A 14241-nucleotide genomic window follows, 5' to 3' on the forward strand; every position below is an offset into this window, starting at 1 on the left:
TCAAGGCTGCTCTTGTGGCCGAATTTGTGGGCGAATATCTAGCTGCAAAAAGATGCTTATGTATCTAACAAGGTGATAGAGAAAGTAAGAAAAAAAGATAACTAATGCAGAAGCTACTGAAGAGGTAGAGGGAAAACCAAAGAAAAGTATTTTTAGCCCCACAGTTTTTTCTTTTAAACAGGTAACTGAAAGGACAGCCCAAGTACTAGTTATCCTTATGAAAAATAATACCAAATTTAGCATGAGTTCAACAGCTGGGTTGAATTCAGGGGGGACGCCACTCCCCAGTAAATATAAAATTGCAGCCCAATAATAGTGACAGCACAAGGCTCTTTCTGTTCCAAACCCAAGTGGCCTGGTTCACTTCTCTGAAAGTTCTTCAGAAAAATGGGGGCATTTCTAAGGATCTCAAGGCTTGGCAGGAAACACTCTGCAGCCTGATTCCCATGGTACATATGTCCCTAGAACCTCCATCACTGCCTGCCCTAAACAAATTAACTGTAGGCTTATGTTGGCCAAGGCAACAGTAAACTCTTCTGACATCAGAAAGAGAAGAATTCCCAGATTAACCAGCCTCGTCACCTCAGATGCTGGTCACCCATCCTCTCAAATGCTGGATAACACAATAAGCATCTCACTCCCCTCACAAGTCACTGAACAGCTGGCAGTCAGTAATGAATCAGACCTTGACAAGCTTCAGGAGGACTTACATGAACCAAGAGTATGGAATAGAACAGTAACTGTTAAAAAAAAAAAACTGATGTCGGGGCCGGCCCGGTGGCGCAAGCGGTTGGGTGCGCGCGCTCCGCTGCGGCGGCCCGGGGTTCGCTGGTTCGGATCCCGGGCGCGCACCGATGCACTGCTTGGTGAGCCATGCTGTGGCGGCGTCCCATATAAAGTGGAGGAAGACGGGCACCGATGTTAGCCCAGGGCCGTCTTCCTCAGCAAAAAAAGAGGATTGGCGGATGTTAGCTCAGGGCTGATCTCCTCACAAAAAAAAAAAAAAAAAAAAAACTGATGTCAATGTATTTCAGATAGAAGGGTAAAGAGAAATTGTCCTCCTTCCTCTGAAATTGATTATTCCTTTCCAGTGTAGACATTACCACCTAATCCATATACTTATCTTTCAAAAATGCCAAACCTCACATCTTTCCAGGGTTTCTTGGGCTCTCCTCCTCCTGAGGTCCCAAAGCTGTAAGAGAAAAGCAGGGAAGGACCTCTCCCATTTGAGGAGGCAAGTCTGGAAAAGGTTGCCTGGAGACCAGATGATCTTCAACTTTAGTTGCCCTGGCAACAGTATGGCTCTTTCTACTGAACCTGTAAGGTTAGCCCCAGTCATCAAGGGCTAGCAGTGAATTTTCTGATTCAAAATGGAGACACTTATGTAATTAATGATGCCACCCTCCAAAAAAATATAACTTTATAAATACTTAATAGATGGTTTCTGACATGACAGAATTGGAAAGACAGAGTTTCTACACTTAGAGATCAGTGGCTAAAGAAGGTATTATATAAAACCTATATGAATTCAACTTTAATTTTTAATTTTATTTTTTATTTATTTATTTTTTTCCCCCCAAAGCCCCAGTAGATAGTTGTATGTCATAGCCGCACATCCTTCCAGCTGCTGTATGTGGGACGCAGCCTCAGCATGGCCGGAGAAGCGATGCATCGGTGCGCGCCCAGGATCCGAACCCGAGCCGCCAGCAGCGGAGCGCGCTCACTTAACCGCTAAGCCATGGGGCTGGGCCACGAATTCAACTTTAAAACGGTTCTCTCAATTATTCAGAACTGTAAGTGCAGACAACAATAGTTAATTCAATATTCAATTCCCTTATTCAATAGGGACCTGAGCAGCTCTTCTCTTTAAACAGATTATCTGCTCAGTGAGGGTACGCTCTGCTGGTAGGTATCTGGGCTGTTGCTACCGTGGAATCTGAGCAAAGGAGCAAGAGGTCAAGAAGTGGGAAATAACTCAGCTGGGAAAAAGGGACTGGGCCTGGACCACAATGTGGCTGAATGGCAAGAAGAGTGATCAAGTCAGTAGGATGAATCGGCAGATACATGGGCAAGATGCTAGAGCAGAAAGAGACTGCAGATCTCTCTCTCACACTCTCACACTCTACAAACTTTTCAATCTTTCTCATTAATCACATTTCCTGTTCAATAATGAACATGAAAAATAGCACCTGGGCTCCCTTTGAATCCAACAGTGCTACATCAATCAGGTGGAACCTCATAAATAAGATATAGCTTATAACTTTTTAAAAGTATACTAATAGCATTAAAAAGAATGAGCTCTGTATTATGTACTAATATAGAAAGATACCCAAGATGCATAATTAAGTAAAAAAAGCATGTTGCAGAATATATGAATGGTATGATCCCATTTATGAAGGGAAAAAAGATATATATATATACATACATGCATGTGTGTACATACATATATACATGCACTTATACAGCACTGAAAATTTCGAGAAGCATATACAAGAAACTAATAACAATGGTATCTACAGAATGAGAAGAAAATATGGGGAAGGAGAAAATGATTTAACTTCTCTATGATCCCATTTATTTAGGGAGAAAAATTATATACATTATATATGTATACTTACATATGCACTTATGTAGCACTGAAAATTTCTAGAAGCATACACAATAAAGTATTAACAATGGTTATCATAGAGGGAGGGAGGGAGAAAGAGGAGAAAAAGGGACTTAACTTGTACCTTACACATTTCTGTACTATTTGAATTGTTTATCATGAACACATGTTGTTTTTATAATTTAAAAAATGACCTTAAATTAAAATAACCAAACACTCAAATACAACTTATGGGAATGCCCTTTCTAAAGACAACCAGCAATATGTATCGGGAATCTTTAAAGATGGCCGCACCCTCTGACCTTCTTAGAAATGGAATAACTATTAAGAAGGAATATAGCACAGGGTTAAAAGCACAGCCTTGGGAGCCAGACTACCTGGTTCAAATTCTCCACCACTTACTAGATGAGTCATCTCGGGCAAATTAATTAACCTCTGTGCCTCCATTTCTTTATCTCATAGAGTTGGTATGAGGATTAAACGAATTAATACACGTGCAGGGCATAGCACAGTACATGGCATATAGTAAGCACTCCATAAAGGCTGGCCAGTACTAGTAGCAGGGGTTGTAATTTATCCTAAGGACATAGGCAGAATGTGGACAATACCTTTAAATACGCAGACAATACGGTAAGGAAAAATGGAAACCACTATTAAAATAAGGGCAGAATTACAGTCGTCCCTTGGTATCTGAGGAGGATTGGTTCTAGGACCCCCCACGATACCAAAATCCACAGATGCTCAAGTCCCTTATATAAAATGGTGTAGTATTTGCATATAACCTATGCACACCCTCCATATGCTTTAAATCACTTCTAGATTATTTATAATACCTAATACAATGTAAATGTTATGTAAATAACTGTTATACTGTATTGTTTGGGGAATAATGACAAGGAAAAAAAGTCTGTACATGTTCAGGACAGACATAACCCTGTAGGCCTTTCCACTGGCAGTTGGTTGAATCTGCGGATGTGGAAGCAGCGGATACAGGAGGCCGACTGCACTAAATGTAAAAAATGATCTAGCCATATAAATGAAAAGCATGCAGCTATTTTAAAAACATGTTTTCATAGAATATTTAATAGCACGGAAAAATACTAGGCTTCAATGTGCCATGAAAAAAAGCAAGGTGTATAATTCCACATACATACATCATGACCCCAATTCTCTTTTTAAAATATGGAGCAAAGAATCACAGAATACAATTTATTTTTTGTGCACTTAGTTGGCATTTTTTTGCTATTACAAAGAATGCTGCTATTAATATCCTCATATAGGTCTCCTTCTGTTCCTGTGGAAGTTTCTTTAAGGAAAATTCCTAGAAATGATATGGCTAGAATATATAGTATGCATATCTTCATCTATACTAGATATTTCTAAATAGCATTTCAAAGAGATTATACTAATTTTAGCTTCAATTGGCAGTTTATAAGAGTTTACATTCTTTCAAATCATTTTTGACACTTTATTGCCAGACTTTTCAACGTTTACCCTTGTATGGTTGGGGTTCTAATTTTCATTTCTTTGATTACTAGAGAGTTGAGATTTCTTTATTTGTGCATCACAGTTTCTGATTACCTCTTATGTGATTTGCCTCTCCCTTTTCTCAAAAGGTTTGTATTTTTTTCCTGAAAATATTCCTGTACATTATAACCTAAAATAAAGAGAAAATCTATTTAAAAATCATATAAATCATATTAGAACATATCCCCAGCCTTCTCGAAGTGTTTGCTCAGTGAGTTAGTGAGGAACAGGACAAGGTAAAGAATACCAGGGAGAGAAAGAAAAAATGGGAAAAACAGGAAGCCAAACAAGTTATTTTGGCATTGACAATTTATCTATGTCCATCCCTACTCTTTCGTTCCAAAAAGGATTCAAGGCTATTTGTAAAAATAAATAAAACATAAAATAAACAATAAGTGGAGAAGAACAGGCCGCTATTATATTATACACTGCCATGACCTATGAAGACTTCAGGTAGAATGTATTTTAACAGCAATAAAACTCTACTGGGTCACTGTGCCTAATGTAGACCTTAAAGCAGTTTTTTATTAGAATAATAACCAGAGAATCAGCAACTTCTAATTTAAAGAAGAGGATTAAAAACAAAACCACCACCAAAAAAAGACAGAAACAATTTTTTCAAGGATTTGAGTAAGTTGCAAGAACCCCACCATTCCCTGCGGAGAGCCCAAAACACATGCTCAAACAGATGACTCCTTCCCATGGAGAGAAGCAGCAGGTCCCACACCTCAGCACAGCACAGTGCTGTGCTGTGCTACCTTGAGAATAGAAAAATCCAGGGTCCAGGCAAGGAGCATCAGAACTCCAGCTGACCGCGCTCATTTTAATCACAGAGAACTTCATGAATTATATTACCTCAGAGGAATACAGTGTAACTATTTTTCCCCACAGTGCCTAACAAACTGACCTGGAGCAGGACATCCGAGACTCCTGAGGTAAAATCCCTAAGCACTAATCGCTGCTTACAGCACGCGGTGTCCCTGACAGCCTGATTTGAACATTAAGCTGAGTTAGCTTTGAGAAAACCTAAGGAACTCTAGAACCCAGCCACTGGCCTAGTCGTCAAAATTCACACTCCTCAGATTTACAGCCCTGTGTATAACAGTGTATGGATTCAGCCTCTTTTGAGAATGTTTGCAATACTTGGGTGTAATCTCCCCCTTTGTCTACCTTTGAGCCATTACAAGGACAAGAGTCAGTACACATCTAAGTACACTTGAACCTCCGATTCTAATTAGAAGTATTTATTTCACGAATTATTCAAATATAATCATTTCTCAAAGTTGTTTTTCCTTCATATTATTCACAACAGTTAACACTTATCGAACAGTTACCATAAACCAAGTATTCTGTTTCTTAAAGTATGTTGGTGTCATTTAATCCCTGCCTCAACTTCATTAGGAACATTCTATTATTACCCTATTTTACAGATGAGGAAAAAAGTTTGAAGAAGTACCATAGGGCAGAGATTTTTGTCTATTTTGTTCTCCACTACATTTCTAGCACCTCAAACTCTACCTGGCACATAGATACCCTCATTTATTTGTTGAATGAATGAATGAATGAACAAATAAACTAATTTCCCAAACCAAGCAGCTGGTAAGTGGCAGAACTGGGATTCCAATACAAGTCTGACTCCAAAGCCCAAGCTTTGAACCCCTGTCTTAGTCCGTTCAGGCTGCTATAACACAATACCACAGACCAGGTAGCTTATGAACAACAGAAATTTATTCTCACAGTTCTGGAGACTGGAAGTCCAAGATCAGGGTGCCACACGGTCAGGTTCTGGTGAGGACCCGCTTTCTGGTTCATAGTTAGCACCTTCTCACTGCGTCCTCACTTGGTGGAAGGGGCCAGGGAGCTCTCTGGAGCTTCTTTCGTAAGGGCATTAATCTCATTCACGAGGGCTTCATCGTCATGACCCAATCACCTCCCAAAGGCCCTCCTAACACCATCACATTGAGCATTAGGATTTCAACATATACATTTTGGGGAGAACACAAACATTCAGCCTATAGCAATCACAAACCTTTTTTAGGGGGGTAACTTTTCATTTTGATATAATTTCAAACTTGTAGAAAAGCTGCAAGAACGGTACAAGGAACTCGCATATACAATTTACCCAGAATCACTAACTGTTTACATTGTGCCCCACTGCAAACCTTTTAAACTCAATGGATTAAGCAAAGCAGCGTATGCCCGAAGTTGTAAACCTGGGCCTGCCTAGCTTTTAAGCCAAACCCCCTACTCCTATCCCTTCCTTCCCATCCCTCCCAGTCCCAGTCTCTATCCTCTAATCCTCTGGGCATCCCCATATCCCTGGCTCCAATCTTCCTGTCAACATTTCCCCACCCTCTCTCCAGATCCCACACACCCAGCACTGCCCCAAAGGCCCTGCTCCCTTCCTGCTCCTCTGCCCTAGGCCTGCAGGCATGGAAACACAGATGTGCGCACAAAGCAAACCGCAAAAAGGAAGCAGTATTCACAGTGATCAATTTGATGAATTCATTATAAAAAATGGTAAATTAAAGAAGTACATATTAAAGATAAGAGATTGTGTTGAAGTAAAACCTTTGAAATACTAAAAATAGGCAAAAGAGAAACAAAACACCAAATATGCAAAAATACTTAAATAGGATTCTATATCCAGTTATGTGAAATGATAGAAATGAAATAGATGTTCACTGTTTACATATACGTGTACATACACACACCCTTTTGACACAATCTTCTACTTGAAGAGACTATAACCTAGGAAAATAAATTGCAAATACAGAAAGAGCTTTTATGATATTTAGTTGTGTTGTTATTAATAATAGAGAAAATTTACTAAAAATCTGTTGTCCAACAATTGTTATTCTGGTACATTTAGACAAGGAACTAACGTGCAGCTATCAAAACTATTTGTAAAGACCATATGTCTACGATGTTACGTGGGAAAGGATTACAAATTTACATCTATAATATAAGGACAAGCTATATATATTTTAATGCACAGAACACACACTGTAGGGGCACACATTAAACTGCTAACAATGGCTATGCCTAGGTGGAGGGATGACGGGTGGTCTTTGATTTCACTGTTATACTCTACTGTCGTATCCACATAGTCTACACTTAGCATGTATTTGTAATATAAACCAGACAATATGAAATTAGACAAATGCAATATAAATGGATCAATGAACAAACTGTCCAAAAATTAGAATTCTTATTCCCATAATGATACCAACAACTTTTAAATTTCTTTCGGGAAAACTTTCCCCAGCTTTACTGGGCCCAGGGAATGCCCTGAGCAATGCATAAGACATCAAAATTCCATTGAGACTACCTAACCAATTCCAAAATGGCAATTTTCAATAATCAGTAATACCTCAAGTCATAGTTTTCAATTATCCCCTTCTGTCCCCCCCAACAATGGCACTGCTCCAGTGATTTCTTGCCTGTTGATGGCTATCATAATGTAGGAATGAGGTGACAATATCTAGTACAGAGATCCCACCTACCCAGGTACCTGTGAGGCCTACGATGCTATTTGATAAAGAAGGGGCAATAGACTGATCCTCAAGGGCCTCAAATGGGTTACACAGCAACTGTCATGGCTGAAGGGATAGCAGCCTACCCAGGTGGCAGGCTCTCTTTGTTACAAAGAAGCAAGGAGCATCCATTAGTGGAATCTGTGGAATGCCAAGCTGCTTTGTAACAGGATTTTACTGTATTATCAGAATAATACATGGATACTACTGCTGGGATACACAAGAAAAACAATTTACCTTATTTTAAGGGACAAAGATACAATGCTTAGAGAAGAGTTTCCCAAAAGGCGGGCATCACTGGTATATACAAGATGAATTTTAGGGGACAGAGGATACGATTGTAGGTGATACACTTAATAACACCCAATTCCACAGTGGAAATTCTTTTTCAAAATTTCAGATTCTGTTAAGGAGAAAGTCTCACTTAGGTAACAGTATATCATTATCATCTCCTGAACACTTGCTAATCTCTCTTTTCAAGTCTCAGAACCTTCTGTGAGCAAGTCCCTAGCGAGAAAATAATGCATTTTATTTGTTGAGGCCGGAGAGTCTTCGCAATTATGAGGAGCTCTGCGGTAAAATGGCTACAGTTTATGCCTGCTGCCACTCAGTAACTGTGTGTAACCAATTACTTCATCTCTCTGTGCCTCAGTTTCCTCATCTGCAAAATGAGAAGGGTAATAGTACTTAACTCCTGGAGTTGGTATAGGATTAAATGAACTAATCCACATACAGTCCTTTGAACTTTGGTACATAATAAACAGTAATTACTGTTATCATGTGTCTGTTTTTGTTTTTTGTCTTGGTAAATTTCTACCTGTGATACTAGTTTCCCATTTATAGTGATAACAAAAAAAGTTTCCTTCTTGAATAAATTAAGTTAAAAAAAAAAGGAGTGAGTCCATATAAAGGCAAGCAAAAGCTGTCTAGATAACTGAGCTTAAACATGAGGTCAGCTCACCACGGTGAGCCACAACACCCAGAAATGAATGCTTTGTCCTATCCCCTAAAAGCCTAGTTTTTCTCCGAGATGAGGACTTGTCACTTTTTAACCATCACCCAAGACTCCTCTGTACTTGTGCTCCTAGCAAGATGAGGTCATTCAACAGGTGCAAACTCCACTCATGCACTTCCCTTTCTTATAACCTCTCTTTCCAGCCCTGGTTTCCAATCACCAGCACGCACAAAAGCTGGAGAACTAAGTGTTCTCACCCTCGACCGGTACCCCAATGAGAGGCCCTCAGGGCAGGAGCCAACTGACCTTCAGGGCTTTGAAGATGACGCCAGGGTGCCGGGGAGATCGGGTAGTGTTGTTCTCGAGTTGCTGCTCCAGAGCACGCCGCAGTCCAGAGAAGTCTGTGGGAGGGTTGTAAGTCCTTGTTCCCTTGTAGTGAATGGAACTGAAAGCTTCAGGGAAACGGCCCAGCTTCCGGAACCGGTCCTGGATGAGCTTCTCTGGCACCTCTGAGGGGTGATCTGGACAAGCAGAAATAGGCACATGAACTGTGACCTTTCTTTTAAAAAAGAACTCTCATACACTGCTGGTGGGAGTGCAAACTGGTGCAGCCACCATGGAAAACAGTATGGAGATTCCTCAAAAAAATCAAGGATAGAACTACCATATGATCCAGCTATTCCACTGTTGGGTATTTATCCAAAGAACTTGAAAACACCAATGCGTAAAGATACATGCACCCCTGTGTTCATTGCAGCGTTATTCACAATAGCCAAGACTTGGAAGCAACCTAAGTGCCCATAAAGGGACAAATGGATAAAGAAGATGTGGTATATATACACAATGGAATACTACTCAGCCATAAGAAACGATGAAATCCAGCCATTTGTGACAACATGGATGGACATTGAGGGTATTATGCAAAGTGAAATAAGTCAGAGGGAGAAGGTCAAATACCGTATGATTTCCTTCAATAAGTAGTAGATAATAACAACAATAAACAAACACAGAGACAGAGATTGGATTGGTGGTTACCAGAGGGTAAGGGGGGAGGGAGGAGGGTGAAAGGGATAATTCGGCACATGTGTGTGGTGATGGGTTGTAATTAGTATTTGGGTGGTGAACATGATGTAATCTATGCAGAAACAGAAGTATAATGATGTACACCTGAAATTTATACACTCTTATAAACCACTGTTACTGCAATAAACAAAAAATTAAAAAAAAAAAAAGTCACCTGTCTTTCATCAAAAAAGTAATACGTACTCTGACTCCACATATATAAAGTACATAAACAGACAGAACTGGTCTATGCTGTTGGAATTCTGGTTACCCTTGCCTAGAAGGGAGCATGAGCAGGGCTTCTGTGAGGGGGCGCTGGTGTGTCCTGACCTGGTACTGATTTCATGGGTACGTGCAGGTTGTGAAAATGCATCACATTATACACTTTTGATATGATGGGAGCTTTTCTGCATGTACATTATATTTCAAGGAAGAGTCTCTTTTTTTAATCTGCTCATTGTAAAAAATCCAAATTGTCAAAAGATAAAAGGAAAGAAATGTATGTCGAGGCCGGCCCCCTGGCTTAGCGGTTAAGTGCGCGCACTCCGCTGCTGGCGGCACGGGTTCGGATCCCAGGCGCGCACTGACGCACCGCTTCTCCGGCCATGCTGAGGCCACATCCCATGTACAGCAACTAGAAGGATGTGCAGCTATGACATACAACTATCTACTGGGGCTTTGCGGGAAAAAATAAAATAAAATAAAAATAAAAATAAAGAAATGTATGTCCTCTGCTGCCTCCTAGTCCCCAAAGGTAACTATGGTTCAATGTTTGCCCTTTCAGGCTTTTTTTTCCCTACACACTTACCAACACACGTAAGCAAATTTGCTTTTATCACTTAATAACATACTGTATCTGTCCTTGTCATGATACACTCTGAGAAGTTCCTTATTCTTTTTAATAGCTACATAGGGCCGGCCCCGTGGCTCAGCGGTTAAGTGCACACACTCCGCTGCTGGCGGCCCGGGTTCGGATCCCAGGCGCGCACCGACGCACCGCTTCTCCGGCCATGCTGAGGCCGCATCCCACATACAGCAACCAGAAGGATGTGTAGCTATGCCATACAACTATCTACTGGGGCTTTGGGGGAAAAATAAATAAATAAATAAATAAAATTAATAGCTACATAGTCTTCCATCCTATGGACATATTTAACCAGTTACCTACTAATGAATATTTAGAATAAATAGCTACTTTGAAAATGCTGGTCTTATGCTGGTGAAGCTGTGAACAAATTGCCAATGTATGACGGTATTAGCGACCCCATAGTTTCACCAACCTTTATCCAGAAATTTGGGAAGTGGTAGTACAAATGGATTCAATAAATATTTTGAGGTAGAAGTTGGAAGGACTTTTTATTTTAAATTCCTTTAATATTTTAACAACAACAAAATCACTCCAGTTAACACTGGAGATATGGCATTAGCTCCAATTTAAAGACAGAGTCGTCAAGAGAAGTAGCCAACATTCTGCAGTCACACCCTAACCTCATCTCCTCCTGAACTTTCCCTGTGGCAGTAACTTCTGAAGGAAGGAGCAGGCAGTATCCTAGGGGCAGCCCATCAGTGAGCGACTTCCCCAAAGCCACCACGAGCGCAGCCTGACCACCTTCACTTCCTCCCCACATGTTCTCACAGCTCATCCCTGGACATGGAATCACTGCTCCCAAATGATTATGGGAGCTTGGTTCTGCTCATTTGTAAAACAGAGAGAATTGATTTGCCTACTAATTCCACCTAGAAATCCTCTAGCCAGAAAAGGAACAGGATCAAACAAAATCAGAAAGTCTATGAGACAGAGAAAAATCTAATTATCAATTTGCCCACAATTCTGGCACCTCTCCTTCTATCCTGCATAAACTCTGGCTGCCTTGGTTCCACGTTTCAAGGTTTCAAGAAGCAGCAATGGTATTCCAGAAACAGCTCTGGATTTAGGAGTCAGAGGACCTTGTTTTGAATCCCAATTTTGCAACTTACTAGCTGGAACTTCCATGGTTACATAACTTAAGCTCTCTGAGTTCAGCTTCTTCTTTTGTAAAACAGGGCTGCTATTGACTGTGCTGAATAACAAAGATATAGTAAGTCAGCATTTATTTAAAAAAAAAAGGGAGAAGCCAGCCCAATGGCGTAGTGGTTAAGTTCGCGAGCTCTGCTTCGGCGGCCCAGGGCTTGAGGGTTCGAATCCCAGGTGCGGGCATACACACGGCTTATCAAGCCATGCTGTGGCAGGCATCCCACATAAAATAGAGGAAGATGGGCACAGATATTAGCCCAGGGCCAATCTTCCTCAGCAAAAAGAGGAGGATTGGCAACAGATGTTAGCTCAGTGCTAGTCTTTCTCACCAAAAAATAATGAGCGAATGAATGAATGAACGAATAAATAAATAAAAAACCACCTAGCACAGTGCAAGGCACAAAGCAAACAAAGTTATTTTTGAAGGACTGGTTATTTCAAAATCCTGAAACGGAAATTAAACCTTCCCCTCACCAAAGTTATAAAGATCCAAAGGGGTGTAAGAATGCTGATTACAGGAGGCATCCTCAAGCCAACATTTCCAACCTTCTCTCCTCACTCTAGAGCCACTTGGCTAAATGAGTCTCTTCTTTCATTCTGGAACATTTAGATTTCTCGCCTTTCCACTAGACCCAGGGCCTTCAGATTCTAACTCCTTAATATGGCCCCACTTCCCTCCTACTGCCACTGCCCTGACTCAGGCCCCATCACTCCTCACCCAGTACCATGCTAACCTCCTGGCTGGTCTCCCCATCTCCAGGCATGCCTCTCTGGTTCATCTTGCAACAGGCTGCCAGGGCATCTTTTGAAAATATAGATCTGATCATATAACTCCTTGCTTAAAATCCTTCACGGGCTCCTGTCATACTTGAGAATTAAGTCAAGGCAATCCATGATCTGATCCCCGAGTATCTCCACCATTCCCTCCCACACAACCTATGCTTCAGACACACTAAGCCTCTTCATTTATTCATTCAGCAAACATCTGATGAGAGCCTACTGTGTGTCAAGCACTCATCCAGGCTCTTTAGATACAGCAAGATTCCTGCCTTCAGGGAGTTTCCATTCTAATGGGAAAAGACCAAAAACAAGAAAGCAAACATACAGGAAGATTTCAGATAGTGAAAGGTGCCCTGATGCAAATGAACAGGTGATGTGATGAGAGGGTAGGCATTAGGGCACAGAAAGGACCACTTTACAGGGGACAGTCAGGAAAGGCTCCAAGGAGGTGAGAGTTGAGTTGAATCTGAAAAAAGTACGGCTACCTGGGGCAAGAGCATTCCAGGCAGACGGAGTAGCATATGCAAAGGTGGGAACAGAGAGAAGGCCAGTATGGCTAGTGGAAGGCGTGAACACATACAGGGGAGGTGGGAGGGGAGGAAGGGGGATAACTAGAGAAGGAGTTCAGAGACACAGGCAGGAGTCAGAGTGAGGACACCACAAACAGGAGTTTGGATTTGATTTTGAGGTAGTGGAAAACCACTGACAGGTTGTAAGCAGGAGTATGACATGATCTAAATCACAAATTAAGCTTTTAAAAAGATCACTCTGGATGCTGTATGGAGGAAGCATCAAGGCTAGAATGGAATTTAGGAAGCTACTGCAGAACTACCTGCAGTTCCCTGGACACAATTTGCTCCTTCGAACCACTAGGTGTTTGCTCTTCCTAGGGCATCCTTCCTCCCCTCCTCTATGGAGCCAAGTCTCTAGAGTTCAAATATCACCTCCTCTTTCCTAGATCCCATTAGGAGGTGTAAAGTGTCCCTCTTTTGCACCCCCACAGCTCCAATACCTACATCCACTACAGAACAGAACACACGTGGTCTCCCAACTAGACTGTGAGCTATTCAAGGGTGGCAATTGTTTTTTTCAGCTCAGCACCCCAGTACTCAGCACATGATATAGTGCACTTAATAAACTTGGTTGACTGAACGAACACGTAAATGGTGTAACTATTTTAGGGGCCAACACTACTGTCCTCGTCTGCATCCAATTACTAGTGTTGCACCTGCTCCCTCATCCTCCCGCTCAGGTGATGATGTTGCTTCCTATTTCTCTAAGAAAACAGAAACAGTAAGACAACTTCCACACACACACACACACCCCCACATCTACCTACTTACCTACAACCATGTCCATACACCCTCCCTCCTCTCCTGTTGTTTAGGATGAACCGTCCATGCCCCTAACCAAAGCCAACCTGTCCACTTGTGCATCACTCCAACTGTTCCTTCTCTCTTTCTTACATCTGCATCACTCCCTTTCTAGAGGAACATTCCCATCAGTCCACAAGTATCTGCAATATCTCACATCTTAAATTTAAAAAAGGGAAAATTCCTTGAAACCCCACATCAGCCTCCAGCTACCATTTCATTTGTCTGCTTCCCTTATAGCAGAACTCTTTGAAAGAGCTGAATATACTCCTTACCTAATTCTTCTCCTCCTCTTCTTTCGTGATCCCACTCGGACCAGGTGTTCATGCCTACCATCCCTAGGAAACAGGTCTTATCCAGATTGCCAAGGACATCCATATTGTCAA

At 41.4% G+C, this 14241-nt stretch overlaps 1 protein-coding gene across 2 annotated transcripts in view; it reads right to left on the minus strand.

Annotated features, from left to right (window-relative positions):
• Positions 1-14241, minus strand: part of ZFYVE1 (zinc finger FYVE-type containing 1) — a 50033-nt gene that overhangs the window by 13485 nt on the left and 22307 nt on the right. For both annotated transcript variants that reach the window (XM_058567268.1, XM_058567269.1), the window contains one exon: positions 8933-9147. In XM_058567268.1, coding sequence (XP_058423251.1) covers positions 8933-9147 — 215 coding nt within the window. The remainder of the gene's footprint in view (positions 1-8932; positions 9148-14241) is intronic.

The sequence above is a fragment of the Diceros bicornis genome, chromosome 24, assembly GCF_020826845.1.
Source record: "Diceros bicornis minor isolate mBicDic1 chromosome 24, mDicBic1.mat.cur, whole genome shotgun sequence".
Taxonomy (NCBI): Eukaryota; Metazoa; Chordata; class Mammalia; order Perissodactyla; family Rhinocerotidae; genus Diceros; species Diceros bicornis.